At 59.7% G+C, this 27,984-nt stretch overlaps 1 protein-coding gene across 3 annotated transcripts in view; it reads left to right on the top strand.

Annotated features, from left to right (window-relative positions):
* FBN3 (fibrillin 3) overlaps positions 1–27,144 on the top strand; it is a 67,056-nt gene extending 39,912 nt beyond the window's left edge. For 2 of the 3 annotated variants that reach the window (XM_042024397.1, XM_042024396.1), the window contains exons 19-65: positions 566–691; positions 1,697–1,816; positions 2,264–2,401; positions 2,663–2,713; positions 2,993–3,118; positions 3,705–3,932; positions 4,048–4,173; positions 4,624–4,752; positions 6,148–6,273; positions 6,664–6,789; positions 7,140–7,262; positions 7,497–7,622; positions 7,725–7,850; positions 8,241–8,363; positions 9,045–9,167; positions 9,476–9,601; positions 9,949–10,071; positions 10,370–10,492; positions 11,030–11,191; positions 11,636–11,704; positions 11,945–12,070; positions 12,331–12,456; positions 12,766–12,915; positions 13,183–13,254; positions 13,525–13,650; positions 13,921–14,046; positions 14,728–14,853; positions 14,975–15,091; positions 15,239–15,367; positions 15,782–15,901; positions 16,167–16,292; positions 16,374–16,526; positions 16,887–16,952; positions 17,220–17,345; positions 17,588–17,707; positions 18,076–18,198; positions 18,660–18,791; positions 19,370–19,495; positions 19,984–20,190; positions 20,939–21,064; positions 21,663–21,785; positions 22,358–22,474; positions 22,706–22,834; positions 23,273–23,392; positions 23,622–23,853; positions 24,169–24,337; positions 24,945–27,144. In XM_042024397.1, the coding sequence (XP_041880331.1) occupies positions 566–691; positions 1,697–1,816; positions 2,264–2,401; positions 2,663–2,713; positions 2,993–3,118; positions 3,705–3,932; positions 4,048–4,173; positions 4,624–4,752; positions 6,148–6,273; positions 6,664–6,789; positions 7,140–7,262; positions 7,497–7,622; positions 7,725–7,850; positions 8,241–8,363; positions 9,045–9,167; positions 9,476–9,601; positions 9,949–10,071; positions 10,370–10,492; positions 11,030–11,191; positions 11,636–11,704; positions 11,945–12,070; positions 12,331–12,456; positions 12,766–12,915; positions 13,183–13,254; positions 13,525–13,650; positions 13,921–14,046; positions 14,728–14,853; positions 14,975–15,091; positions 15,239–15,367; positions 15,782–15,901; positions 16,167–16,292; positions 16,374–16,526; positions 16,887–16,952; positions 17,220–17,345; positions 17,588–17,707; positions 18,076–18,198; positions 18,660–18,791; positions 19,370–19,495; positions 19,984–20,190; positions 20,939–21,064; positions 21,663–21,785; positions 22,358–22,474; positions 22,706–22,834; positions 23,273–23,392; positions 23,622–23,853; positions 24,169–24,337; positions 24,945–25,319 (6,308 nt within the window). In that variant the 3' untranslated portion in view covers positions 25,320–27,144. The remainder of the gene's footprint in view (positions 1–565; positions 692–1,696; positions 1,817–2,263; positions 2,402–2,662; positions 2,714–2,992; positions 3,119–3,704; positions 3,933–4,047; positions 4,174–4,623; positions 4,753–6,147; positions 6,274–6,663; positions 6,790–7,139; positions 7,263–7,496; positions 7,623–7,724; positions 7,851–8,240; positions 8,364–9,044; positions 9,168–9,475; positions 9,602–9,948; positions 10,072–10,369; positions 10,493–11,029; positions 11,192–11,635; positions 11,705–11,944; positions 12,071–12,330; positions 12,457–12,765; positions 12,916–13,182; positions 13,255–13,524; positions 13,651–13,920; positions 14,047–14,727; positions 14,854–14,974; positions 15,092–15,238; positions 15,368–15,781; positions 15,902–16,166; positions 16,293–16,373; positions 16,527–16,886; positions 16,953–17,219; positions 17,346–17,587; positions 17,708–18,075; positions 18,199–18,659; positions 18,792–19,369; positions 19,496–19,983; positions 20,191–20,938; positions 21,065–21,662; positions 21,786–22,357; positions 22,475–22,705; positions 22,835–23,272; positions 23,393–23,621; positions 23,854–24,168; positions 24,338–24,944) is intronic. The other variant, XM_042024398.1, reaches the window with a different exon arrangement.
* The last annotated feature ends 840 nt before the right edge of the window (positions 27,145–27,984 follow it).

Here is a 27,984-nt window from a genome sequence, read left to right as displayed (position 1 = left end):
CCCCTCAGCCCCCTCAGTCCCCCACAGCCCCCCACAGCCCCCCTCAGCCCCCTCAGTCCCCCACAGCCCCCACAGCCCCCACAGCCCCCTGCTCGCTCCCCCAGCAGTGGGACTGGGGGGAGAACTCATGGGTTGGGATAAGGACAGTTTAATGGGGAAAGGAAAACAAGGATTCGTTCCCTGCTCCCCGTGGGCAGGTTCAGCACCCCCGGGAGAGCAGGGGGGACTCTGCAAGTTCCTTGTGAGGGAAGAGAAGGGGCAGCTCTGATTTCTGCGCTCTGGGAGCAGGGACAGGACACAGGGAACGGCCGGGGCTGTGTCAGGGGAGGTTTGGGATGGATCTCAGGGAAAGGTTCTTCCCCCCAAGGGGGCCTGGGCACTGCCCAGGGAACGGGCACAGCCCCGAGGCTGCCAGAGCTCCAGGACAGCACTCTGGGACAGGGTGGGATTGTTGGGGTGTCTGTGCAGGGGCTGGGGTTTGGTCCCCTGGGTCCATCCTGTGGTCGCGTGGGGGAAATTAACCCTTGCCAGCCCAGAGCAGCTCACGGACGCCGTCTGTCCCCAGACGTGGACGAGTGCAGCGTCAATCGGCTGCTGTGTGACAACGGCCTGTGCAGGAACACCCCCGGCAGCTACACCTGCACCTGCCCCAAGGGCTTCATGTTCCGCACCGAGACCGACACCTGCGAAGGTAACGGGGCCGAGCCCTGCCTGGAGCCAGCCCAGCTCTAACCCCCCACTGCAGCTCCGCCTTTGGGGCTCGGGGGTTTTTACCTCATCTTTAGGGTTTTTTCTCATGGTTTTTTGTGGTCCTTCACACTGGGTTCAAAGCAGTGGACACCCAACCCCAAAACATCTGAGCCTGGAAACCAGAGCAATTTCCTCCAGGCCCACAAAATTTGAGCTTGAGGCCTGACCAAAATTGCAAGGTTTAGGGAATTTGATTGAAAGGTTGTGATTTGGAGGGGGAGAAATGGTTTCCTGTGCACAGAGGCCTCAAATATTTGAGAACTGGCACTTTGCACACAAGTGTTTGTTGAAAAAAGCTGATTTTCTGTGAAGAAAGTGAAAAGTGGCCAATGCTGTGCAGCCTCGATCCCAATAAATTTTTAAAAATCTCATATTTTTAATATTGTTGTTAGATCTCTCTAAATTACGTGTTTATACCTATATTTTATATATTTATATGGAATTTATATATAATTTATTATTTATACATTATATAGCATATAGTACATTATGTAGTAGTTGTTACATTCTATATGTCATGATTATATGTTATATATGATTGTATATATGTAGTATACAATAATATATAATACACCACATAGAGTATATATGATGTACTATATATTATATATTATATGATTATATTATATAGTATTTACTGTTATATATCACATTATTATATCATGATATATTTCTATATTGTATCTTTTATATTTTATATATATTATATTTTATATATATTACATATTCTAGCATATTTTAAATTTTATTATGATATTTAATACCATGTAAAAAACAATTTAAACCACCATTCTTCAGGCTCTTTGCTCTCACCTCCTCCAGTCTGTGTCTCCGAGGCGGTGTCCCCTGTCACTGCCCCCAGTGACCATCCCTTTGTCCCTTTGTCCCTTGTCCCTTTGTCCCTTTGTCCCTTTGTCCCTTGTCCCTTTGTCCCTTGTCCCCGCAGACATCAACGAGTGCACGTCCAACCCGTGTGTGAACGGGCTGTGCCGGAACAACGCCGGCTCCTTCGCCTGTGAGTGCTCCCCGGGCAGCAAACTGGACCCCAGTGGCACCATCTGTGTGGGTGAGTGGGGCCAGCTCCTGCCAGGGCCAGGCGGCACTGCCAGCGTCACCCTGCATGGTCACCTGGCCTGGCGCAGGGACGGGAATTCCAGAGGGCAGGGATGGATGGGATACTGGGATGGAATCCTTCCCTGGGAAGGTGGAGAGGCCCTGGAATGGATTTCCCAGAGCAGCTGTGGCTGCCCCTGGATCCCTGGAAGTGTCCCAGGCCAGGCTGAAGCAGCCTGGGATCAGGGAAGGTGTCCCTGCCCATGGCAGGGCTGGCACTGGATGGGATTTAAGGCTCTGGGGACCAGCCTGGTTTGTGTCCCTGCTGATCCTGAAGGATCAGTGTCCCCAGGGAGCACTTGGGCAGAGACAGCTCCTCCCAGCTGCCTCCCAGGGCTTCCATGCCCCTGGAATGTGGGGCGTGGAGCAGCCCCTCCAGCCCCCATGTCTGTCCCTGCAGACAGCATGAAGGGCACCTGCTGGCTCAACATCCAGGACGGGCGCTGCGAGGTCAACATCAACGGGGCCACGCTGAAATCCGAGTGCTGTGCCACCCTGGGGGCAGCCTGGGGCAGCCCCTGCGAGCGCTGCGAGATCGGTGAGGTTCTGCCAGGCTCTGGCATTCCCGAGGAAATGCTGGAGTTGTGCCCGGGGGTGGGATGGAGATCAGGAACAGGTTCTTCCCTGGAGGGTGCTGGGGCACTGACAACGCCCAGGGACAGGGTGGGATTGTTGGGGTGTCTGGGCAGGGTCAGGAGTTGGACTGGGTGATCCTGTGGGTCCCTCCTGGCTCTGGATACTCCATGATTCTGTGGGAAACGTGGATGGGTTTCTTTGCTGACGTTCCTGTCCCTTGCAGACACCGCCTGTCCCCGGGGATACGCCCGCATGAAGGGGGTCACCTGTGAAGGTAAAATAACTGCTGTTATTGGGAACCTGGGCATGGTGTCCGTGTTGGTGTCCTGCTTCTCTGAGGCTTGGGGGGGATCTCCACTCTCTGGCCCTTTGTCTGTCTGTCTGTCCATGCCCAGATCCCATCCCTGTTTGTGCCCGGTTTTCATGGATAAGTTGCCACTTGGAGCCTGGTGGGTGGCTCTGGGCTCCTCCCACCTCCTCCAGGAGCCCCTCCAGGCCACACTGGATGTGTCCCCGTGCCATCCCTCACCTTCCCCCACCTCTGTGCCCACAGATGTGAACGAGTGCGAGGTGTTCCCGGGTGTGTGCCCCAATGGACGCTGCGTGAACTCGGCCGGCTCCTTCCGCTGCGAGTGCCCCGAGGGGCTGACCCTGGATGGCACTGCCAGGACCTGTGTGGGTAAGGACACCTCCTCTGCCCAGATCCTCCCTGCCATGTGCCCCAGGAATTCTTGGGAATCAAGTCACACCTGAGAGAGCCCCCAAACCTCACAGCTGAACCAGAGTTTCATGTCCTCAAGTCTGGCCAGTAACACCATTGTCCTTCTTGGGTGGACTTCAGGAGTGGCCAGATAACCTCAGGGGTTAAAGACGTGGCCCAGCAGCCCTAAAACAGCTCCTGGGCACCCAGTGCCAAACTCCTGCCCTTTGTGGGGGCCACCTGCGCTTGCAGCACCGTGTTTGAGAAAAGCCTGGATGTGGCACTCGGTGCCGTGGTCTGGGTGACAAGGTGATGTTGGGTCATAGGCTGGACTCAGTGATCTCAAAGGTCTTTTCCAACCTAAATCCTGGGATTCTGTGAGGGTCCATCCTCTGGCCCTGTTGCCAGCACTCCATGCTATGGAATCCCTCCCAGGAAAGGTTTTCTCATCCCCATGGGCGCTGTTTGGAGGACGCTCCAACCAAAGCCACCGCAGGAAGCTCAGCCCGTCCCAGGCAGCGACGTGGCCGGCTGTGCTGGGGGCTGAGCAGCGCTGTGTCCCCAGACGTGCGGGTGGAGCAGTGCTACATGCGCTGGGACGAGGATGAGTGCACGGAGCCGCTGCCCGGCAAGTTCCGCATGGACATGTGCTGCTGCTCCGTGGGCTCGGCCTGGGGCTCCGACTGCGAGGAGTGTCCCAGGGCGGGCTCCAGCGAGTACAAGGCCATCTGTCCCCGTGGGCCGGGCTTTGCCAACCGCGGGGACGTGCTCTCGGGACGGCCCTTCTACAAAGGTGAGGGGGACTCGGGGCTGCTGGGGCCGGGCTGGGCCCCTCTCAGCTGCGGCCCCGCTGCCTGAGGGGGTTCACGGAGACCCCCCCACCCTGAACTCCTCTGGTGCCCCCTCAGATGTGAACGAGTGCAAGGTGTTCTCTGGGCTGTGCACCCACGGCACCTGCCGGAACACCATCGGCAGCTTCCGGTGCATCTGCGGCAATGGCTTTGCTCTGGATGCTGAGGAGAGGAACTGCACAGGTGAGGGACCCCCTCCGGGCTCTTCCTACTGCCTTTGGGGGCTCAGCAGGGTGGGGCTGCCCAGAGGAGTCCTGGCGCTTATTGAGGGATGTGGGGAGGAGCCAAGGGCAGGACCATGAGTAGAAGTGCCCAAGGCCAGGCTGGACATTGGGGCTTGGAGCAGCCTGGGACAGTGGGAGGTGTCCCTGCCCACGGCAGGGGTGGCACTGGGTGGGATTTAAGGTCCCTCCGACCCAAACCATTCTGTGATTCCATAAAGCTCCTCCTGCCTGTGGGATGAAGGGTCAGCCCTGCCCCAGGGAGCAGCGTAACTGCAGCCTCTCCAGGGACAGGGAGTTCCTTTGTCCCTGGTCCCTGCCCAGCGAGTTGGGTGTGCAGTGTGGGCAGCCCAGCGCTGGCTCTGGCGGTGCTGGTGGCCTGTCCTGCCCCACTGCCTGTCCTTGTCCCCAGACATCGACGAGTGCCGCATCTCCCCCGACCTGTGTGGCCACGGCTCCTGCGTGAACACCCCGGGCAGCTTCGAGTGCGAGTGCTTCGAGGGCTACGAGAGCGGCTTCATGATGATGAAGAACTGCATGGGTGAGGCTGGGCCCCTGCTGGGACAGGGCATGGCCAGGGCCAGAGCTGCCCGGCTCCCCAAACGCTTCCATGGATCAAATCCTCCCTGAGGAGTTCTGGGACACCACGTGCCCTCTCCCACCCCACCCAGCTCTCAGTTATAGGGGCTCCCTTCACCTGCCCATTTAATCTCCCTTTACCCTCACACAATTCCTTACAGCTCCTCCCATCTGCCCAAGGCTTGTTTTTATTCTGTCAGAGTCCCATCTGTTTTCAATTGAATAATTCTTGTTTGGAGCTTAAAAAATCCCATCAGTGACCTCAGTACCTCAGTTTGTCTCCAACAGCTCAGCCAGACTCTTGCTGTCCTCTAATTCCTGGCATTCCATGTTCCTCTCCTCTGTCCAGCCAGACTCACTTGTCTCACTGACCTGCTCTTAATATTCTGCTCTCCCTGCTTTGGCTTGGACTTTCAAACCACTTCAAGCCATGATTCAACATCATTTATTTATTTTTCATGTTTTATTCTCTGTGGTCTTTAAAATAAATCACTGCCCCTGGCAGGGGCTTTGTCTTTTCTATACAATTTGTAGCAGGGGTTTCCACAGCTCCCACTGATCATCCTCCTCCTTCTGCTCCATTTCTGGGACACTGAGAATGTCACAGTCCTCACCCATGACCTGATGCCTTCTTCCAGTAATCAGATTTCTAATCTTTATAGAAGGATATAAATTTCATTGTTCTTTTCATTGTTCTTTTTTTAATTTAATGCTCACTGTTACCCGTCCAATTCCACTTTATCCTGTTTTTCTGGGTGACAGGGAGCTGAGTCATCTTACCCCAAAGGGGGTGGTGACGTTTTGTCCTTGCCTGTGGTCAAGGATTAACTTCTTCCCACCTGTGTTTGGCAAAAGAATTTGGCTTCAGCCTCCTGAGGGAGGAATTCTTTCCAGCCTGGGGCAGGGGACAACAACAGCAGTGAAGATGCAGCCTGGGATTCACCGGGAACAGGCTCCCACTGATCTGGGGGTGTTTGGTAGGGACCTGCCACCCCCATTTTCAGGTGCATCTCAGCCCTCTTTACCTGGAAATCTCATCAGTGTTTTATCCAAGTCAGGGAAAATATCCCATTCCTAATTTCAAGGCTGGAGTCAGAGAAATAAACATGAAAGGAAAATGAGTTTTTTAAATATATCCAACCTCAGTCCCTTGTTCTGCTGTCACTGAGGGGCTCCTGGGTTCTGCTGAGGTCAAGCACGAGCTGTGATTTCCCAACATTCAGGCTCCAACCAGGAGACCACTGGATCCAAGCCATGCACTCCCTGCCCTGTTAACTGTGTGATATTCCCTGTTCTGGGATGTGCCTCCAGCGCAGCAGCAGCAGCTGGAAGGGACCAATCCCATTTTCCTGTGCAGACATCAACGAGTGCGAGCGGGACCCGCTGCTGTGCCGGGGCGGGATCTGCATGAACACCGACGGCAGCTTCGAGTGCATCTGCCCCCCTGGGCACGAGCTGACGGCCGAGGGCAACACCTGCATCGGTGAGGGGGCACAGCAGGGATCCCACAGGGAGCCCTGGAGCTCCTGCAGGCATGTGGGTATCTCCTTCCCATCCCCCATGTCCCATCCCTGGAACTGCCCAGGGCTTGGAGCAGCCGGGGCTAGGGGAAGGTGTCCCTGCCCATGTCCCTGCCCATGGATGATCCTTAAGGTCCCTCCCACCCAAAGCCTTCTGTGCTTCCATGATGAGTGGGTCCAGCTCATCCAGGAGGAGGGACCAAGCTCATTCCCAGTGTTTCACTGTTGTTCGTTCTGCTGCTCCCTTTGACCAATGGGACAAATCCAGTTTGGACACCCAGGGTGGGCACTAGATGATGGCCTGAGTGTGGCCTGAGCAGGGCTGGCTGCTCAAAGTGCTCTTGTTCCCTCAGACATCAACGAGTGCTCCCTCAGTGACAACCTTTGTCGCAACGGGCGCTGCGTCAACGTCATCGGCACCTACCAGTGCTCCTGCGACTCGGGCTTCCAGGCCACGCTGGACAGGCAGGGCTGTGTCGGTGAGTGCTCCCCCAAAGGGTCCCTCCAGAACCTTGGGATGAGCCCAGAACCCTCCTGGGCTCGTGTGTGTTGTAGTGTTCAGGGGGTAAAGCAAAGGGGGAACGCCCTGGATGAGTGACAGCCAAATCTGTGCTGCTGGCAAGGGACTGTCACCGGCTGTGAGGGCTGTGAGGGCAGTGCCAGGGGCTGGGGAGAAGGAATGAGGTGTTTTCTCCTGGCTGGGTGAGATTTGTGTCCTCCTCTCCCACCCAAACTGCTGCCTGGGCTCTTGTCTATGCAGGGCCAGGGGTTGGGCTGGGTGATCCCTGAGGGTCCCTCCTGACTCAGGCCGTTGTGTGGTTGTCCCCAGACATCGATGAGTGCACCATCACCAACGGGGGCTGTGACACCCACTGCTCCAACTCCGAGGGCAGCTACGAGTGCAGCTGCAGCGAAGGCTATGCCCTGATGCCAGACAAGAGGTCCTGTGCAGGTCAGTGGCCACCTTGGCTCTTGTAGCCCCAGGGACTTCTGTGTCCCCCCCAGTTGGCTCCAGGATGAGGGGTCTCACTTTTAAGTCCCTTCCAGAGAGGGGATTTCCCTGGGTGGATGATTTTGCTTTGCACTGCCCCGTCCAGCCCCTCATGATTTGGGATTTCCTCCTGCCCCCCGTGCTCCTGCTGTGCCTGTTCACTGTGTTCACCTTGGCACGGTCTCCTCTGTGCAGATATTGATGAGTGTGAGGATAATCCCGACATCTGTGACGGGGGGCAGTGCACCAACATCCCCGGGGAGTACCGGTGCCTCTGCTTCGACGGCTTCATGGCATCCCTGGACATGAAGACCTGCATTGGTGAGGCCCTGGCTGTGTCCTGGACGTGTCCCAGCTCTGCATCCTGTCCCCAGAGCCACACCAGGGTCCTTGGGGTGTCCCATGGTTGGTTTTGTCCTGCAGATGTGAACGAGTGCGACCTCAACCCCAACATCTGCCTGCATGGCGAGTGTGAGAACACCAAGGGCTCCTTCATCTGCCACTGCCAGCTGGGCTACTTCGTCAAGAAGGGCACCACGGGGTGCACAGGTGGGAGCTCAGCACCCCTGGAGCCAGGGCTGCCAGTGGCAAAAATGGGAAAACCCTCTCAGAGCTGCCCTGGAGAAAGCCCCATCCCAGGGGCCTGTGTGGGGTTGCTGTGGGATGTGCTGGGAGCCCTCCTGGGCAGGCACAGAGGGCCAGCAAGGCAGGATGCAGGCAGGAACCCACCTGTTCCCGGGTGATGGCCAAGCCAGGAGCCTGCCCTTTGCCCAGTTGTACCCTCAGCCCCAGGATTCAGCCCCGGGCAGCCTCTCCCCCAGAGCCCTGGGAGCTCCGGGAGCCGTCGGTGCCCAAAGCCCAGAGTGGGACCATCCCTGGCTCAGCCCTGCTGTGCTGGGAGAGCTGAGCTGTGCCAGCCCTGGTGTCCTTCCTCTGCAGACATCGATGAGTGTGAGATTGGGGCCCACAACTGTGACATGCACGCGTCCTGCATCAACGTCCCCGGCAGCTTCAAGTGCAAGTGTCGCTCGGGCTGGCTCGGGGATGGCCTCAAGTGCAACGGTGAGTCCTCCTCCAGGGGAGGCTGATCCCTCTCCAGGTGCTCTGCAGGCAGCTGGGAAGGCTGGGCTGAGCTTCCACTGGAGCACCAGGAGATGGAGGAGCTCAGCCTGGAGCAAAGCAGGCTCAGGGGGAGCCTTCTGGCTCTGCGCAGCTCCCTGACGGGAGGGTGGGGTTGGGCTCTGCTGCCAGGGAACAACAGGACAAGAGGGAATGGTGTCAAGCTGTGCCAGGGGAGGTTTAGGTTGGATATTGGGAAAATTGGAAAAATGTCTTCATAGAAAGGGTTGTCCAGCCCAGGCCCAGTCACCATCCCTGGAGGGATTTAAAAGCCGTGTAGATGTGGCACTTGGGGACATGGTCAGGGCTTAGCAGTGTCCTGCTTGTGGCCACAGAGGCTTCCAGGGATGTGTTGGAGCCTCCAAGTGCCTGGACAGTCTCCTGGGCCGTTTGTGTGCCCCTGTAGCTGCCCAGGCTCAGGGGAAAGGCAAGAAAAGGTGACCAAGGCCAGGCTGGACAGGGCTAGTGGAAGGTGTCCCTGGGGGTGGGACTGGATGATCCTTAACGTCCTTCCCACCCAAACTGCTCTGTGGTTCCGTAGTAAGTGGGTCCAGCTCATCCAGGAGCCCAAGGTCATTCCAGATTAGCCAGGCCAGGCACTGACAGGGTGTTGTCCGTGCCCAGACCTGGACGAGTGTGCGACCGAGGAGCACAAGTGCAACCTGAACGCCAACTGCGTGAACACGCCCGGCTCCTACCGCTGCGCCTGCCGCGACGGCTTCAACGGCGATGGCTTCTCCTGCTCGGGTGAGCCTGGGGCTGGCAGCAGGAACGGGACTGGGACAGGGACCAGCCCCTCTGAGCCACCAGCCTTGCTTGGTGCTGCCTGTGGCTGGGGTTCCCCAAAGCACGTGTGCCCCAAAGCACAGGGCAGCCTGGTCTGTGCCACAGGGATCTCCAGCAGGGACCCAGCAGCTCCTCACAGGTGTTTGGGGAGGCTCAGGGCCGTGACAGGAGCTGCAGCCTCCCAGCAGTGGGTGGGCACAGGCTCCTGGGGTCCCTGGGCTGGCTGGGGGCAGCCCCCACCCCTGTGTGGACACTGTCCCTCCCTGCAGACGTGGATGAGTGCGCGGACAACGTGAACCTGTGTGAGAACGGGCAGTGCCTCAACGCGCCCGGCGGGTACCGCTGCGAGTGCGAGATGGGCTTCAACCCCACCGAGGACAGCAAGGCCTGCCAGGGTGAGTGCCCCGGGCTCTGACTCCCTCCTGGCCTTCTCTGTCCTCTGCTGTCACCTCCTGATCCAGCGCTGGTGCCAGGCTCCTGAGGTGCCACCTCTGCCACTGGCTGCAGTTGGTCCCCAGCCCTCAGAGAGGCTGGGCTGAGCTGGATTCCTGCCAGATGGAAAACCAGGAGAACAGGGGTGAGGGGAGAGAGTGGGAGAGGGTGGAGTGGCCCAGCTCTCCCAGGAGATTGTCTCCCACGGCACCAGAACCGTCCTGGGGTGGGTTGGTCACAGCTGGGCAGGAGAAGCCTGTCCTGGCCCTCACCCTGCCACAGCCTGTCCCCAGCTGTCCCTGTTTTGCAGACATTGATGAATGCACCTTCCAGAACATCTGTGTCTTTGGCACCTGCCAGAACCTGCCCGGGATGTTCCGCTGTGCCTGTGACGATGGATATGAGCTGGACAGGAGCGGGGGCAACTGCACAGGTCAGGGCTCCTGGGTGAGGGTCCCGCTCTGGGCTCTGCTGGGCTGGGCTGGCCCCAATCAGTCCAGCAACCCTGTGACGTCTTTGCTGCTGGGGGGTGGCCAGGAGGGACAGCTGGGGGTGGCTCTGCTCCTCCCTTCTGCCTCTGGGCAGGGTGGTGGCAGTGGCACAGGGCAAGATGTGTTCTAGAGGGGCTTTGCCTCACGTGGGGGACACCCTGGGCACAGAGCTCCGGCTGGGCTGGGCTTTCCTGGCAGTGCTCACCTTGATCTTCAGTGTCCATCTGTCCATCCTTTCAGACATCAACGAGTGTGCAGACCCTGTGAACTGCATCAACGGGCTCTGTGTCAACACCCCTGGCAGCTACCTGTGCAACTGCCCCCAGGACTTCGAGCTGAACCCCACTGGGGTGGGCTGTGTGGGTGAGTGGGGACCCCCCTGACACCCTGCGGGTCCTTCTTGGTGGTCTCTTGTAGCTGGAACTGGTCACAGTGAGGCTGTCCCTGCCTGGCTGTCCCTGCCTGGCTGTCCCCTGGGTTTAACTCACGTCCTGTCAAGTGTGCCCCACCTCGTGTCACTGTCACCACTGTGGATGCCCCTCTTGTTGAAGCAATGTCACTCCAGGGCAGCTCTGGAGCTGTTTAATTCCCTGGCAGTGTCCAAGGCCAGGCTGGACGGGGCTTGGAGCAGCCTGGGACAGTGGAAGGTGTCCCTGCCCGTGGCCAGGATGATCCTTCAGATCCCTCCAGCCCAAACCATTTGGGATTCCATGATCCCACACAGCTCCCAGTAACCCACAATTTTTCCTTATCCCTGGAACATTTCACATTCCTTTGCAGCCCGTGGCAGGGGGTGGAACACGATCATCTTTAAGGTTCCACAATTCCATGATTCCGTTCCTCCTGCACCCACAAGCTTTCCAGGAGAGGCTTTGCTCACGCAGCCCTGTCTCTGTGCAGATACCCGGGTTGGGAATTGCTTCCTGGACACGCAGGATCGAGGAGATGGGGGCATCTCCTGCAGTGCTGAGATCGGAGTGGGGGTCACTCGGGCCTCCTGCTGCTGCTCCCTGGGCCGTGCCTGGGGCAACCCCTGCGAGCTCTGTCCTCCGGCCAACACCAGTGAGTGGGGAAAAGCTTGGGATGAGCATGGGGTGGGAAGGGGGGAAGAGAGGCAGGGACGCTTCCCGATGGATTCTCAACTCCGACTGGAGGTGCCGAGTTCAGGACTTGCTGCTCCAGGCAGGGCAGGGCAGAGGTGAAGCGGAGTGGGAGAGACCAGGCTGTCGTGTCTGGGGGATCTGGGCTGGGATCCTTCATTCCCGGTGCAGTGGGCTGGGGGAGAGAATGTGGAATCACCCCCTTCCAGGGAGGGCAGGCTGTGGGATGGCTCCGTTGGCTCGGCAGGCGATGGGGATCGAGCTGCTCCGTCTGAGCCCCAGACACATCCTCATGGCCTGTTCCTCCTGGGATTCTCCTGGGATTCTCCTGGGATTCTCCTGGCTCTCCCCACCCCTCCTGGTCCATGGGAGCCCTCTCAGCTCCCCCGACTGCCTTTCTCCACAGCCGAGTACAAGACCTTGTGCCCTGGGGGAGAAGGGTTCCGGCCCAACCCCATCACTGTCATCCTGGAGGGTGAGTTATCCCTATTCCCATGGCCCTTCCCGAGGGATGGGGTGCTGGGGGACCCCAGCCCTGTGGGGACTCTGTGCCGTGGCACTGGGCTGGTGGGTGCCCACTGACCACCAAGTGATGGACACAAAGTGTGGCTCTCCTTGGCCACGGTCCAGAGCAGGGCTGGGCATGGTGGGATGAACTCTGGAGCTGCAGGGGTGGCACAGGCAGTGAAAATGTCCCACTGCTGTCCCTCCTCAGACATCGATGAGTGCCAGGAGCTGCCGGGGCTGTGCCAGGGCGGGAACTGCGTCAACACCTTCGGCAGCTTCCAGTGCGAGTGTCCCCTGGGCTACTACCTCAACGAGGACACCCGCATCTGCGAAGGTACCGGTGCCAGGGACGGGGGACAGGGGTGGCACCTGCTGCAGGGGCTGGGTGTTGTCCGTGGTGGATGGCACACACACATGCCAGAGCTGTGTGTGTGCATCCCAGCTGCCCCAGGAGTGGTTCTTTCCCTTCCAGATTTCCTCATCACAAACCTGTCCCTGTGCCAAACCCACCCATCCCTCGTGCCAAGCCTACCCCCACCCCACCCCGTGCCCTTCCCCACCCGTGCCCAGTGCTTTGACTCCTTTATCCCGCAGACATCGACGAGTGCTCTGCCCACATTGGGATCTGTGGCCCTGGCACCTGCTACAACACCCTGGGCAACTACACCTGTGTGTGCCCCCCCGAGTACATGCAGGTCAACGGGGGAAACAACTGCATGGGTACGGCTCCAGATCCCTGGGGAGGGCTCAGGATTCATGGGGAGGGCTCCAGATCCGCGGGGAATGGGCCAGATCTGTGGTGAGGGGTCTGGCACTGCCCTGTGCCCGACCCTGGGGCTGTGCTGAGGGGATGGAGCAGAAGAGCTGGGAACAGGGCCTGGGATTCAAAGCTGGACGTGGCACTCAGTGCTCTGGTCTGGGTGACAGATGGGGCATGGGTTGGGCTCAGTCTTGGAGGTCTTCCCTCCCATTCCTGGGGCTGGCAGTGCCATTCCCAGGGCTGTCCTGAGCCCGGCTCTGCCGTTGCAGACATGAGGAAGAGCGTTTGCTACCGCAACTACAACGACACGTGCGAGAACGAGCTGTCCTTCAACATGACCAAGAAGATGTGCTGCTGCTCCTACAACATTGGCAAGGCCTGGAACAAACCCTGCGAGCCCTGTCCCACCCCTGCCAGCCGTAAGTGCCCTCACGGGGTTCCTGTGCCACCCCTGCCAGCTGTAAGTCTGTCCCAGGTGATCCCTGCCACCTCAAGTTTCCTGTTTTCCCATGAAATTTGGGGCATGGACACCAACAAGATAGAGGAGAAGGGAGAGCACCCTGGGGGTGACTCCAAGCACAGTGGGGAGCCCCTGCTGCCTGTCAGACCCCAGTTCCAGCACAGTTGTCCCTCACTTAACCCCCCCGTCCATGGGCACAGCCATGACCTCGGTGTTCCCTTTCCAGCCGAGTACCAGATCCTGTGTGGGAACCAAGCCCCCGGATTTATCATCGACATCCACACAGGGAAGCCCATTGGTGAGTAAATCCTGCATCCCCACGGGGCCAGGGCTGCTCCTGACCCTCTGCTTCCTTCCCAGGCTGCTTGTGAGCTTCTGCCCTTCCCCTCCCCTAGGGAATTAAGGGTTAGGGCAAGGAAAAGAGGCTTGGCAGTGCCAGAGACTGAGGAGGTGGGAGATGAGTTCTCCCAGCATCTCCCAGCATTCCTGGGATGCCAAGGGGGGATACTGATGTTGTGGGGCATTCCCGGGATGCCGGGGCAGGATGCTGATGTTGGATTGTGTGCAGATATCGATGAGTGCAGCGAGATCCCGGCGATCTGCACCAACGGCGTCTGCATCAACCAGATCGGGAGCTTCCGCTGCGAGTGCCCCATCGGCTTCAGCTACAACAACATCCTGCTCATCTGTGAAGGTACCGCATCCCAGCAGGAATTCCAGCACCTCCCGCCCCCAGCATACTGCCCCAGGGGCTGCCAGCAGCTCCACGGGGGGGATTCCTGGCATGTCCTGCACAGGACCGGGAGCTGGACGCGGTGATCCCAGTGGTGCTTCCCAAGCTGGGCTGGTCCCGCTGGGTGCAGCGATCCCAGCGCTGCCTCAGCCATTCCCAGGACAGCCCCTGCTGGATTTATCCTGGCGTTCCTGGTGCCATCCAATGTCCCTGTGCCCTGTGTCCCTGCAGACATCGACGAGTGCAGCAGCGGGGAGACGCTGTGCCAGCGGCACGCGGAGTGCGTCAACATCCCGGGGAGCTTCCGCTGCGAGTGCGCCACTGGCTACCGCCTGTCCCCGGGGGGAGCCTGTGTGGGTAAGGGGACACCTCAGGGACACCTGGGGGACACCTCAGGGACACCTGGTGATGCCTTTTCCTGGTCTTAAAATCAGGAGTCATACACGGTTAGAAGGGGAAAAGGGATTTTACCTTGGTATTTATTTTAAGGATCCTTAGGTGCACACATCCAGGTCATGTGCATCGAGATGCACCCTGCCGAGTCTCTCTCTGTGTCCCCCTGCCCCCCCAACATTGGGTATAACATTATAGGTGTTACTAATTAGCAGATCTATCAAAGATTCCCCAATGAGAGGCTCAAGTGAGCCCCCCTCCCCAAGGAGCCTTCCCCTGGATGGTTCTATCTTGGTTTACAGAATGTGTTCTGGAGAGGACCTTGGGCTCTGGGGCACGCTGATCCCTGGCTACGAAGCTTCTAAAATGTTCAGTCTCTTAGCTTGACAAACAAGTCCAAGAATGTAGGCAAAAAGCACTAGGAGTACAGAAGCTGTAAAAAGGTATAACGGGGTTAAAAGAAAAGGCAAACATTTCATGGCATCACTGGGACACACCTGATATCACACTCCCCTTTTTTTTGGGATGGCAGCACATAAATCTCGTTGTGATGAAGTCAGCTCTCCAAAACCATGGGCGGGGCTCTGCTCTCCCCCTCCCCATTCCCTCCCTGCCCCTCACCTGGACCCCTCGGCTTCATTTCAGGTCGCAACGAGTGCCAGGAGATCCCCAACGTGTGCAGCCATGGGGACTGCGTGGACACCGAGGGCAGCTACGTCTGCATCTGCCACAACGGCTTCAAGGCCACCGGGGAGCAGACCATGTGCATGGGTCAGTGTCACCCCAGGGGGACACAAGTCCCTGACACCCCAGGGTGCTGCCAAGGACAGCCAAGTGTCCTCCCTGTGCCGTGCAGCCACCCGGATTCTCAGGTGTGACCTTGTCCCCGCAGACATCGACGAGTGTGACCGGCAGCCCTGCGGCAACGGGACCTGCAAGAACACCGTGGGCTCCTACAACTGCCTCTGCTTCCTGGGCTTCGAGCTCACCCACAACAACGACTGCATGGGTGAGTGAGTTCCCCAGAGCCCTGATGCCATGGATGACTCACCGGGGCCAGCCCTGGTGGCCGAGGGTGGCTGTGTGTGCCACAGGTGACACTCTGACGCTCTTGCTCCGTCTCTCTTCCCGTTTCCCGCTGCTCTCCGGCCCGCAGACATTGACGAGTGTTCGTCCCTGGTGGGGCAGGTGTGCAGGAACGGGCAGTGCATCAACAGCGTCGGCTCCTTCCAGTGCCTGTGCCAGGAGGGGTACGACCGCACCCCCGACGGCAAGAACTGCGTGGGTGAGTGTCCAGGGCAGTGTCCAGGGCAGTGTCCAGGGTCCGCTGGCCTGGCTGGTGCTGTGCCATGTGGTCCCCAAGCTGGTCCCAGCAGTGGGATTCTCCAGAAGCGCTCACAAGTCCCCAGGAAGCAAAGCCTGGTCATTTAAATGCCCACAGAGAGCTGGACTGGCCCCTCCCTGCCTCCATCTCCCTTCAGGCCTGTGCTGTCCACGTGCTGGGACCTGCAGGCAGTGGGAGAAATGTCCTGTCCTTGCCCTAAAATTGTACCAGGGACATCTTTGGGAACCATCCTGGAAACGTCTCCCCTGTTCCCTGTCACCTTTGGGGCAAGGCAGGGCCTGGTGCACCCAGGGCACCCCCAGGTGCTCAGAGCAGAGCCCAGACCCCATCCCTGGCTGTTTTCCCCCTCTCCAGACATCAATGAATGCGTGAGCCTGCCCGGGACCTGCTCCCCGGGCACCTGCCAGAACCTGGAGGGCTCCTTCCGCTGCATCTGCCCCCCTGGCTACGAGGTGCAGAACGACAACTGCATCGGTAAGGTCGGCTCTGTGCCCCCGTTCCCAGCACGGCACCTGGGCACCCTGACCTGTCCCATCCCAGGGGCATCACCACCCCCAAAGCCCTCCTGGAAGCCAGGCAAGACCAGCTCTGGTGGCACAGGAGGCTCGGGGGTGTTGCTGTGCCCGTTTTCCCTGAGGGAAGGTTGGGGGGTGAGGCAGGGGTGGTGTCCAGCCCCCAAACACTCCCCTCACCTGTTCTCCTGACCTCTGGGTGCCCCGTGTGTCCCTGCTCCTCCCAGACATCAACGAGTGCGAAGAGGAGCCCAACATCTGCCTCTTTGGGACGTGCACCAACACCCCTGGCAGCTTCCAGTGCGTGTGTCCCCCGGGCTTTGTGCTGTCCGACAACGGCCGCCGCTGCTTCGGTCAGTGCAGCCGCTCCTGGGGGGAGGGAGCAGAATTCCCGGGATTCTCCCTGACCTTGGCACGCCCCCATCCTCCCCCAGACACCCGCCAGAGCTTCTGCTTCACTCGCTTTGACAACGGGAAGTGCTCCGTGCCCAAGGCCTTCAACACCACCAAGGCTCGGTGCTGCTGCAGCAAAATGCCCGGGGAGGGCTGGGGAGACCCCTGCGAGCTGTGCCCGCAGGAGGGCAACGGTAGGGACGGGAGAGGGATGGGGGTGTCCTGGGGAGAGGGATGGGGGTGTCCCTGGGGAGAGGGATGGGGGTGTCCCTGGGGAGAGGGATGGGGGTGTCCTAGGGAGAGGGATGGGAGGTGTCCCCATGGGAGCGGTGGGTGTGTCCGTGTGTTCCCATGGGAGGGATGGGTGTGTTCCCATGGGAGGGATGGGTGTGTCCCTATGGGAGGGATGGGTGTGTTCCCATGGGAGGGATGGGGGGTGTCCCCATGGGAGCGGTGGGTGTGTCCCCATGGGAATCCCAGGAGCCTCCAAAGCCCATTTCAGCTGCTGGGAGCAGAATCCCTTCAGCACATCCCACTTCTCTGCTCTCTTCCAGTTGCCTTCCAGGAACTGTGTCCATACGGCCACGGGGCCATCCCAGGCCCGGGTGACACCCGGGAAGGTGAGGCAGGGTGGAGGGATGAGGAGAAATTTGGGCTGGGGGGTTGTTGCCTGGGATCAACCAGAGCTGGGCTGCAGGAGAGCAGGGAGGGATCCTGGGGGGACACGGGACTGGGCACCCCCCAAACCCCGACTGCCCAGCGGGGGTTCATCCCTCAGCTCTGGAGAGGGAACACCTGAAACTCCAGGGATCGCCTGAGCATCCCGTGTCAGTGCTGAGGGGACAGGGCTGTTTGTGGCTGTGTGAAGCGTCGTTTTCCATTCCCAGATGTGAACGAGTGCTCGGAGAACCTGGGCGTGTGCATCAACGGGGCCTGCATCAACACCGACGGCTCCTTCCGCTGCGAGTGCCCCTTCGGCTACAACCTGGACTACACCGGGGTCAACTGCGTGGGTGAGGCTCTGTGGGGGTCTGCATGGGTGCCCTGCTCCCTCCTGCTCCGTCCCCCTCGATCCAGAGGCGATGGATCGCTGTGGGTGTGTGCCGGGAGGGAATCGCTGCTCTCCCCTTCCCTTCCCTTCCCTTCCCTTCCCTTCCCTTCCCTTCCCTTCCCGGACAGTTTGAGAGCTCCCCCTGCAAGAGCCCAGCCCAGCCCTTCCCCATCCCCGTCCTCCTCACGCTGCTGTGCTCCCCAGACACGGACGAGTGCTCCATTGGCAATCCCTGTGGGAATGGCACCTGCACCAACGTGGTGGGAGGCTTCGAATGCGCCTGTGACGAGGGCTTTGAGCCGGGGCCCATGATGACCTGCGAAGGTAACAACGCCTCGTTCCATCCACGCTGGGCTGTGTGGGACCCCCTGCCTGACCCAGCCCCCCGTGGGTGGTGTGGAAAAGCTGGATGGGGCTCCTCTCCACACGCGGCTCCGCCAGCTCCCTCTGGAGCCCAGGAGGACGCCTGGAGACCTGGATGAACATGGGAGCTGCCTCCCCAAGAACCAGCAGCCCGTTCCCATCAAAGCTGCTGGGACACCAGGGGCTCTGCAGGGATACCACGGCAGGAGGCCTTGGTGGAACAAAGCTCTCATGGGATGGATGCCCGGGGAGGGTGGCTCTGCCCTGGGGAGTTCCTGCCCTGCCGAAGGCACCGGGGTGAGTCCTGTCCTGTCCTCTCCTCCCTGCAGACATCAACGAGTGCTCCCTGAACCCCCTGCTCTGCGCCTTCCGCTGCATCAACACCTTCGGCTCCTACGAGTGCACCTGCCCCTCCGGGTACGCCCTGCGGGAGGACAGGAGGATGTGCAGAGGTAAAACCCCTTCTGCAGCCAGCAGGGGATGGCCCAAACTGTCCCCAGCCCCTGCACGTGGCCAGGTGTGTATGGGGAAGGTGGGAATTCTGCGCTGGCATCTCTGGGCTTTTCTCCCATCACCCACCTCAGTGTCCTGCTGGTAGAAGGGAATTCTTCCCTGGAAGTCTGGGGAGGCTTCCCAGAGAAGCTGTGGTTGCCCCATCCCTGGAATTGTCCAAGGCCAGGCTGGAGCACCCTGGGACAGTGGAAGGTGCCCCTGCCCATGGCAGGGGTGGCACTGAATGAATTTCTAAGTCCCTTCCAGCCCACCTCATTCCATGGTATTTTTTAAGCTGTGTGCCAGCCAGATGGAGCAGTGCAAGGGTGGCAGAGCTGGGGCTGGCAGGGCTGGCAGGGGCTCTGATGGGGTCTGAGGCAGAGCTGGGGCTGGCAGGGGCTCTCATGGGGTCTCGTTGCAGATCTGGACGAGTGCGCAGAGGGGCTGCACGACTGCGAGTCCCGGGGGATGCTCTGCAAGAACCTCATCGGCACCTTCATGTGCATCTGCCCTCCTGGGATGCAGCGCAGGCCCGATGGAGAGGGGTGCACAGGTACCAGGGCAGGCTGGGGGCACTCCCGGGGCATGGACAGTGTCCTCTCCGAGGGATCCTCCACGGAGCTTTGGTTTACATCCTTCTTTCTTTTACATCCTTCTTTCTTTTACATCCTTGGGCTCCTTCCTGGGCTCTCCCACATGTCACAACTTCCCGAGTGTCCCAGTAGGACACACAAAACCTCAGTGCATCCCTGGAGCCGTGGGTCACCCCCAGGGTGACACAGCCCTGTGCCACGTGTCCTTCCCTTTGAGTTTTTCCGAGTCTGTGCCAAGCTGCTTTTGGAATGGGCAGGAATGAACAACCCAGAGCTGCACAGCACAGAGCCAGCTCCAGCCCAATCCCAGCAGCAGCTGGAGCAGGGACAAGCCAGGGAGGCTGAATTCTGCCACCCTACTCTGGGAGAGGTCTGGGGCAGGTGGAGGTTTCTCCCAGGGCGAGTGGAGGTTTCTCCCAGCTGCATAAAAACATGGAACTGATCCTCAGGGGCTCTGTGAGGGCGTTCCAAAGGGAGGGGAAGCTGGGAAGGTTTGTCCCTGGGCTCAGCAGGGCTGTGTGCGGTGCCTCCCTGGCAGATGAGAACGAGTGCCGGACCAAGCCTGGGATCTGCCCCAATGGGCGCTGCGTGAACACGGCCGGGAGTTATCGCTGCGACTGCAACGAGGGCTTCGAAGTCAGTCCCTCGGGCACCGAGTGCATCGGTAATGCCCCGGCCTGGGCAGCACAGGGAGCTTTTCGGGTGTCAGGGGGGCTCAGAGAGCGGGAGAGGGACTCAGGACAAGGGATGGAGGGACAGGACACAGGGAGTGGCTTCCTGCTGACAGATGGGATATTGGGAAGGAATTCCTGGCTGGGAGGGTGGGCAGGCCCTGGCACAGGGTGCCCAGAGCAGCTGTGGCTGCCCCTGGATTTCTGGCAGTGCCCAAGGCCAGGTTGGACGGGGCTTGGAGCCACTTGGGACAGTGGGAGGTGTCCCTGCCATGGCAGGGGTGGCACTGGGTGGGATTTAAGGTCCCTTCCAACCCAACCCATTCTGGGATTCTTTGCTCCTGAGCAGGAAAGTTGTTGGAGCATCACCTTTATCCAAACCCCCCCACCCTCCCCGTTGGCCCTGGCACTGCCTGCTCCGTTACCCTGGTGCTGGCACTGCCTCAGATCTTGGATTTGTGTCCCCTTTTCCTGTGCTCAGACACCCGCCAGGGCTTCTGCTTCACGGAGGTGCTGCAGACCATGTGCCAGATGTCCTCCACCAACCGCAACCTGGTCACCAAGTCCGAGTGCTGCTGCAACAGCGGGCGCAGCTGGGGCCCCCAGTGCGAGCTGTGCCCCCTCCCTGGCACTGCCCACTACAAGAAGATGTGTCCCCATGGCCCCGGGTACTCCACGGACGGCAGAGGTGAGTGGGACACAGTCCCCCTGGGAAGTGGCCGGGACAGGCCTGGGGCAGACAAGGAGCCTCTGCAATGTTCTGTGGCCACGGAGCTCTGGCTCTCTGGGAGAATCCAGCCTGCCCCAGTGTCGTGGGATGAGGGGGAGCTTCAGCCCTGCCTTGGCCTTGGATTTATGGCTTAATGTTAAGGAATCCCTGTGGCCTGCAAGGTCTGAGGATGGCAGATCAGGTCTATTATAAAATGAGTTATTTATTGAACAGGCAGGAGATAACAGATGAAAGATCTTAATCAGTTACTCCACAGTGTAAAACTAAAAACAGCTACTGGTAGATTACAGCAGAACATAAACAGTGCAGATACCGAGGTATTAAAGCTGGCAGAAGAAACAGGATTGATTAGGAGCCAAATGTAAGTTAGCATGGAAATGATGATAATTAAGTGGAGTCCTTCACCCAACCTCCATCCCTGCTCTGGGGGGAAACCCCACACATGTCCAGGGAATGTGCAGCAGATTTCTGCTTTGTGAAAGTTCAGCCAGAAATCCAGTTTATCTTTGCAGCTCTCAGGTTAACAGGGTGATGTTCATTGGCAGCTGGGAGCTGCCAGACCACGGTGCCAAAATAACTCCCAGACACTTGTCCTGTTTGAGTTATCTGATAACAAACCTCAGATAAGCTCTTGGGGAGGTGAGCTGGGCTGGCACCTGGGCACGGACCAGCTCTGGCACTGACAGCTCCTCCCCTCCCTCCACAGACATCGACGAGTGCAAGGTGCTGCCCAACCTGTGCAGGAACGGGCAGTGCATCAACAGCATCGGCTCCTTCCGCTGCCACTGCCGCCTGGGCTACACCCCGGACATCACAGGCACCGCCTGCCAGGGTGAGCCGGGGTGGGCACCCCGCACAGGCGCCCTCCCTGCGCTTTGTAACCCCCCAGGACCCGCCCTCCCCCTGGGAGCTGTGGGTTGTGCAGGGCTCTGGATACTGTGCCCTGTTTCGTGCCCCTCTGCACCTCGAAGTCACCTCTCCGTGTGGTTTAACTCCTTAAAAATGGGGTTCCCTGTCTTCCCTGACCCCAGGAGTCATAGGGACTGGCAAGGACTGGGGTCCAGAGGAAATCTGGGAGCAGCCAAGCCCTGCCAGGCAGCACAGCTCGTTCCACCCAGCCTGAGCGCCGCGCTGGGAATCCAGATGTTGGCATAAAAGGCACCTCTGGAATCACAGCTCTATCCCCACAGGATTTGTCCCAGATTTGTTGTTCTGCCTCAAACTGAGCTGCTCCCCCAAAGCCCTTGGCTCTGCTCACCTGGAGAGTGAAAGCGGGGTGTTTGTCCAGGCATGCCAGGATCCATGGGGATATCTCACCCCTGATCCACAAAACCTGGGATCACCTGATGTCCAGGAGCCCCTGGGTGGGCTGGGTGGCCCAAGGGCTGGAAGGGACCCTGCCCCTGATATGTTTTGTCCCTGGAGTGCAGATCTGGACGAGTGTAACCAGTCCCCAAAGCCCTGCAACTTCATCTGCAAGAACACCGAGGGCAGCTACCAGTGCTCCTGCCCCCGGGGCTACATCCTGCAGGAGGACGGGAAGATCTGCAAAGGTATGGAGCCAGGAGAAGGAGCAGGGAGCGGCTGGGGGAGTGGGGACAGGGCAGCCAGACATGGAAAAATACCAGCAGGTGGATGTGGGAAAAGGTGCCATGCTGGGCTGGTGCATGAGGGCTTCATCCTGCCACACTCCAGATGTGCCTCATCAGGGAAAAAATGCTCCTGGCCCTTTCCTGGAGAGTGCACAGCACATTCCGAGCTCCAGGGAGCTTAGACCTGCATGTCCCCTGCACGTGGGCTGTGCCTGGCATTGTCACCAGCCAGGCTGGGGCTGTGCCCACCTCTCCCAGGCTGAGGCACCACAGTGTGAGGAGCCTGGCCTGGGGATCTGGGAGAGCCTGGGGTTTGTGAATTGCAGGAGAGGCAGGGAAACATCCCTGCATCTTCCAGATGTGTCTGTGTGTGACCCTGAGGTGGGGAGAGGTTTGTTCTTCTCCTGCAAGAACTTTGGGAGTGCTGCTCCTGGGCTGGTTCTGTGCATCCACAGGGACACTGAGGTGTCACAGCCTCAGGCCACAAAGACACCTCAGTGGGATAAACTGAGACCCTTTCCTTGTCCCTTCAGACTTGGACGAGTGTTCCACCAAGCAGCACAACTGCCAGTTCCTCTGTGTCAACATCATCGGGGGCTTCAACTGCAAGTGCCCCCCTGGCTTCACCCAGCACCACTCGTCCTGCATCGGTGAGTGCAGAATTCCCTGCCCTGCACATTCCCACGGAGCAGCCCCAGCTCAGCAGAGGCTTCCCAGCCCCCAGACTCTGGCTCTGAAGCCCTGCCCCTCTCCAGCCACCCCCAGCAGTGTCTGTGTTGTCCCTCTGCTGCTCAGCCTGGGCTGAGCCTCACCGTCTGAGGTGGCCACAGGGCCAGGGATGGACTTCCAGGTGGCCACAAACTCCTTCTGGTGTTTTGCAGACAACAACGAGTGCACAGCTCAGCCCTCCCTGTGTGGAGCCAAGGGGCAGTGCCTGAACACCCCGGGCAGCTACAACTGCGAGTGCCAGAAGGGATTTTCCCTGGACAGCTCCGGGGTCAACTGCGAAGGTGGGTCTGGGGCTCCAGGGTGGCTCCGTGGGGAAGAATTCCTGGGGCACTCCCAGGCTCTGAGGAGGCTCAGTCCAGGTGGGAAGTTCAAGGAGCGTTTGGACAACGCTCCCAGGGACAGGGTGGGATTGTTGGGGTGTCTGGGCAGCACCAGGGGTTGGGCTGGATGGTCCTTGGGGAAAGGAATGGTCCCATATCCCACCAGAGATCTCAGCCTGAAGCAGAGCAGAGCTGGTGACAGCCCAGGCCACACCTGGAATCAGGAACCATCCAAGCAGGGATGTCTGGGAGCCGGAGGTGTCGCTCAGCTCCGAGCTGCAGAGCCAGAATTGGGCACAGGAGCCACCCACCCCCAGGAGCACCCTGGAGGGTCCCTGAGCCCGCAGCGGGTGGGGCAGGGGAAGGTGTCTCAGGTCCCTGTGTGTCCCTTGGGTGCAGATGTGGACGAGTGTGACGGGAACCACCGGTGCCAGCACGGCTGCCAGAACGTGCTCGGGGGGTACCGCTGCGGCTGCCCCCAGGGCTACGTGCAGCACTACCAGTGGAACCAGTGCGTGGGTGAGTGGGGGGCCCGCCTGGGGGAGGTGTCCCCTGCCTGGGGAGGTGTCCCTGCCTGGGGGAGGTGTCCCTGCCTGGGGGAGGCGTCCCGTACCTGTGGGGTGCGTTCTGTACCTGTGGGAGGGCTCTCTGTGGGATGTATCCTGTGGGATGTATCCTGTACCCATGGGATGCACCCTGTACCTGTGGGGGACATCCCATGATTCCATGATTCCGTGATTCCATACAGATGAGAATGAGTGCTCCAGCCCCTCTGCCTGTGGCTCTGCCTCCTGCTACAACACCCTGGGCAGCTTCAAGTGCGTTTGTCCCTCGGGCTTCGACTTCGACCAGGCCTTCGGGGGCTGCCAGGACGTGGACGAGTGCTCGGCCGGGGGCAGCCCCTGCAGCTACGGCTGCTCCAACACGGACGGGGGGTACCTGTGCGGCTGCCCCGGGGGCTACTTCCGAGCAGGACAGGGGTAAGGGAGCGGCCAGCGGGGCATTCCCAGCTGGGGATTCCTGGAGGATGTGGCACAATCCTCGTGCCAGCAGCATCTCCCGCCCCACTTCCCTGATGCCAGGGTCAGTGCTGCTGCCAGCAGATGCTCTGTAGATCCACCCGGTGCAGGATGGAGATTAATTAATCCATTAATTAATGACACCAGGCACATCCTGTGCCATGTCCCACACCCATGTGTGACCCTCTGGGTGGTTCCCATGTGGAGAACCCGGGAGTGGTGACATTTCCATTGGAATCAGGGATCTGAGCTGGGTCTCTGCTCTTCTGCCACTAGCCACTGTATTTCTGGCTTGGGATTTGGGAAGGGTCCCTACCTGCCTGCGCCCCAGGAGGAGGATGAGGACAACCTGCTGTCCCCCGAGACCTGCTACGAGTGCAAGATCAACGGGTACCCCAAGAGGGGCCGGCAGCGGCGCAGCGTCAACGGCACGGAGAGGCACCAGGTGAGAAATGCAGGGCATCCTGGAGGGGCTGGAGCAAGGCAGGAGCTGGATCCCTTGGGATCCCATTCCCTCAGTCCAGGCAGAGCCAGCAGCTCATCCATATCTGCCTGGGTTTGGCATCCCCAAACCCTCTTCTGAAACCAAGGAACGAAGTCCACGCTTCCCATCCCTGGAAGTGTCCAAGGCCAGGTTGGACAGGACTTGGAGCACCCTGGGATAGTGGGAGGTGTCCTGTTTTTAAGGTCCCTTTCAACCCAAACCATTCCATGATTCCATTCCTCGGAGGGAGTTCTGGCCTCTGCCCAAGACTCTCCCAGGAATTTCCCAGCCCTGGGCAGGAGAGGTCATTTTAGGGCTTGGAAGGAGAATGGCTCTGAAGTTACTGATCCTCCCTGGGACGGGGGCTGTGTGCTGGGGGTTCAGTGCCAGAGGCACAGCCGGGACACCAAGAAACTCTTGTGGGAAACGAAGGACCAAAACGAAGGACCACGGACGTCGTTGCTGCTTCTCAGAGCTGATTTGGGGCTGAATTTCCCTAAATCAAACCCACCTTCCCCCAGCCTGAGCTTTCCCTGCTAAATCCCACTCACTCCCGGTTCCTCCCCAGGACCACGCCGTGAACTTGGCCAGCATGGACGTGGACGCGCCGCTCTCCATGACCCTGAACCTGTCGGAGCTGGCGCACAAGGAGCACATCCTGGAGCTGCTGCCGGCCGTGGAGCCTCTGGAGAACCGCGTGCGCTACACGATCTCGCAGGGCAACGAGGAGGGGCTGTTCCGCATCCACCACAAGGAGGGGCTCAGCTTCCTGCACCTGGGCCGCAAGAAAATCCTGCCGGGCACGTACCTGCTGGAGATCGTGAGCGTGGCCCTGCCCCGCCGGCGGGAACTGCACAAACTCGAGGCCAACAACCACCTCGACCACTTGGCGGGGGAGCTGGGCCAGGCGCTGAGGATGAAGCTGCAGCTCCAGCTCTACTAAAGCCACGAGAGACCCCCCAGTCCCACCCGACAGCGCCGCCCTTCCCCTCGCCACCCACCCCGGGAACAACGGGCTCCTCTCCTGCCACCGCCGCCGCCACCGCCGGGACAGCCATGGGAAACATCCCTCTGGGATCAGCAGCCTCGGGGGATGCTCTGCTCCTGGGGGTGCCTGAGCCAAGCCCAGAAGAGCCAAGCCCAGAAGGGCCAAGCCCAGAAGGGCCAAGCCCGAGCCACAGCTCACAAAGCTCCCGCAAGCTCTGCCAAAGAACCCAAGCTCCTGAGCAGGGACTCTGCTCCCTCTGCTCCCGCCTGCCCCCTTGTCCAGGACACTCCGAGCTGGCACGGGTGGTGCCCTGGGGAGCTGCCTGCTCTCCATGGCCACATCCCAGGAAAAGTGAGGGGATCTGGGGGCGGCTTTGGGAGGAGCTGTGGCTCCGTGTGGTGTCCATGCATTTCCCAACAGCTCCTGGTCCTGCTCTGGTTCTGTGCTGGGATGGTGCTGCAGGATCCATCCCATCCCCGGCCTGGCTGAGCTCTGTATCCCTCTCTTCTCCATGGCCCCTGGGCCTCTGGGGGCTCCTCTGGGCCTTTGGGGCTCCTCTGTCAAACAGAAAAGGCCACCCCTGAGCAAAGGGACAGTTCAGGTTCTCCCCTCCCATCTCAAAGCCATGGGCAGGAAGGGACAGGGACATCCAGGGCTTCCTTTTGAACAGAATCCTTGACTTGGGGTCACCCTGTCCGTGATCCCCCCGGCCAGGAGCCCCTCTGGGAAGGGGGGCTGTGAGTCCCTCCCCTCTGCTCGTCCCCTGCAGCTCAGTGGGCCCAAGGTGACAGCCCCATGGACATTCTCTGGTTAATGCAGACCAAAGGCACTAAAGAGAGTGTGGAAAATTGGGATGAAGTGGCCGGAGGGCTCCGTGCCGCCCCACATTCCCTGTGCAGCCCCTTCTGGCCGGGGGGGCTTCCCCTGCTCCCTGGGGTGTTCCTCTCACAGCTGATCCCTGCAAGGCCGTTCCCAGGTTTTGCATGAATCCTTTGCAGTTCTCCACCGACCCCGTGCTCATCCCCGGGACAAAAGGTGCTGATTCATTCCCGGGACAAAAGGTGCTCATTCCCACGGAACTGCCTCATCCCCAGGCCCGAGGTGCTCGCAGCTCCCGGGAGCTGCTGCTGGTTCCTGGCCAGTGTTCGTGCACTGTACCCATCCACCCTCCCGTATTTATGGAAAACCACCAAAGGGGTGCTTGCTCGGTGTTGTCAGGGGTGCATTTTCGTGTAGCTTGACGGTTTTTTGGAGGGGTGGGAATTTTCCCTGGTTTGCTGCCGCCGCAGGGGTGGGGGATGTGTGTGTTTACTGTATCGGGGCTCCAGGCAAACTTGAAAACTCTTCAAAGCAGCTCCAGACTCTGGATTTTACAAGAGTCCCAGAGCTTGTGACAGGATGGGTGGCCTGATGTTTGGGATTGTTTTTTGGTTTTTTTTATTATTATTTTTGTTTTGTTTTTTTCCAACAGGTGCTTTTTTAAAAAAAAAAAAAAAACCAAAACCCAAGAACTATTAATAAATTAGCAGAGCTGGGTTTGTGTGTGTGTGTTGAGCCAAAGTGTCAAAGCTCAAGGTTTCCTCTCTTCCTCTCTGGTGTGGTGTTTTGGTTTGGTTTTTTTTTTATTTTGTTTATATTGACATTTCTTGCTGGTTGGTTTTTTTGGGGAAGTGTTGAAACCCCAAACCTGTGCCCCTTGTTCCGCACAGAGAGGTGGCTCTTTGTGGAATTCCTTTTTTGTATCAGAAGCAACGGCAACAATAAAATTATTTTGGGTTAAGTGGGGCCGTGTCTTTGTGTGGGCAGGGACTGGGGGGCGCAGGGCCCATCCAGCTCCAACGTGGAGCTTTCATGGAGACAGAATTGGCATTGTCCAGCCTGGAGAAGGCTCCAGGGAGAGCTCAGAGCCCCTTGCAGAACCTGAAGGGACTGGAGAGGGACTGGGGACAAGGGCTGGAGGGACAGGACACAGGGAATGGCTTCCCACTGCCAGAGAGCAGGGCTGGATGGGATATCGGGAAAGAATATCCTGTGAGGGTGGTGAGGGGCTGGGATGGAATTCCCAGAGCAGCTGTGGCTGCCCCTGGATCCCTCGAAGTGTCCCGGGCCAGGCTGGACGGGGCTTGGAGCAGCCGGGGATCAGGGAAGGTGTCCCCGCCCATGGCAGGGGTGGCACTGGATGGGCTTGGCCGGGGTCGAGTCCAGCCCAGACGCTCCTTCCAGGCCTGATATTCCCGGTTTTTGGAAGCTCTTCCCGGCTCCCAGCGCAGACGGAGGCCGGTGCCAGCAGAGGGCGGGCGGGACTGCGGCAGCGCGGCCGGGACGGAGCGGGGACGGCGCCGGGAGCGGGACACGGGCGCTCGCCGGTGTTGTCAGGAGGGCAGAGGGAAAAACAGGAGCTCAGACAGCTGGAAAATGTGCCTGGAACAGCTCCGTGCGTGAGAGGGGGGATTTGTGTCGGACCGTGGGGGGACGGGAGGAGGCTGGGCTGGGTCCGCCTGTCCTGGTGCACCGGGCAGTGACCCCTCGCCTCCTCCTCCTCCTCCTCCAGCTCGGAGCTCTCTCGTTGTCACAAGAGGGACGGGGCAGCCCGCCAGGATTCGGAAGGGGCCGGTTCCCC

The sequence above is a fragment of the Corvus kubaryi genome, unplaced genomic scaffold (assembly GCF_017639235.1).
Source record: "Corvus kubaryi isolate FWS band 111438036 unplaced genomic scaffold, C.kubaryi_AGA036_p1.0 37262, whole genome shotgun sequence".
NCBI lineage: Eukaryota > Metazoa > Chordata > Aves > Passeriformes > Corvidae > Corvus > Corvus kubaryi.
This window is presented reverse-complemented; position numbering and strand designations above follow the sequence as displayed.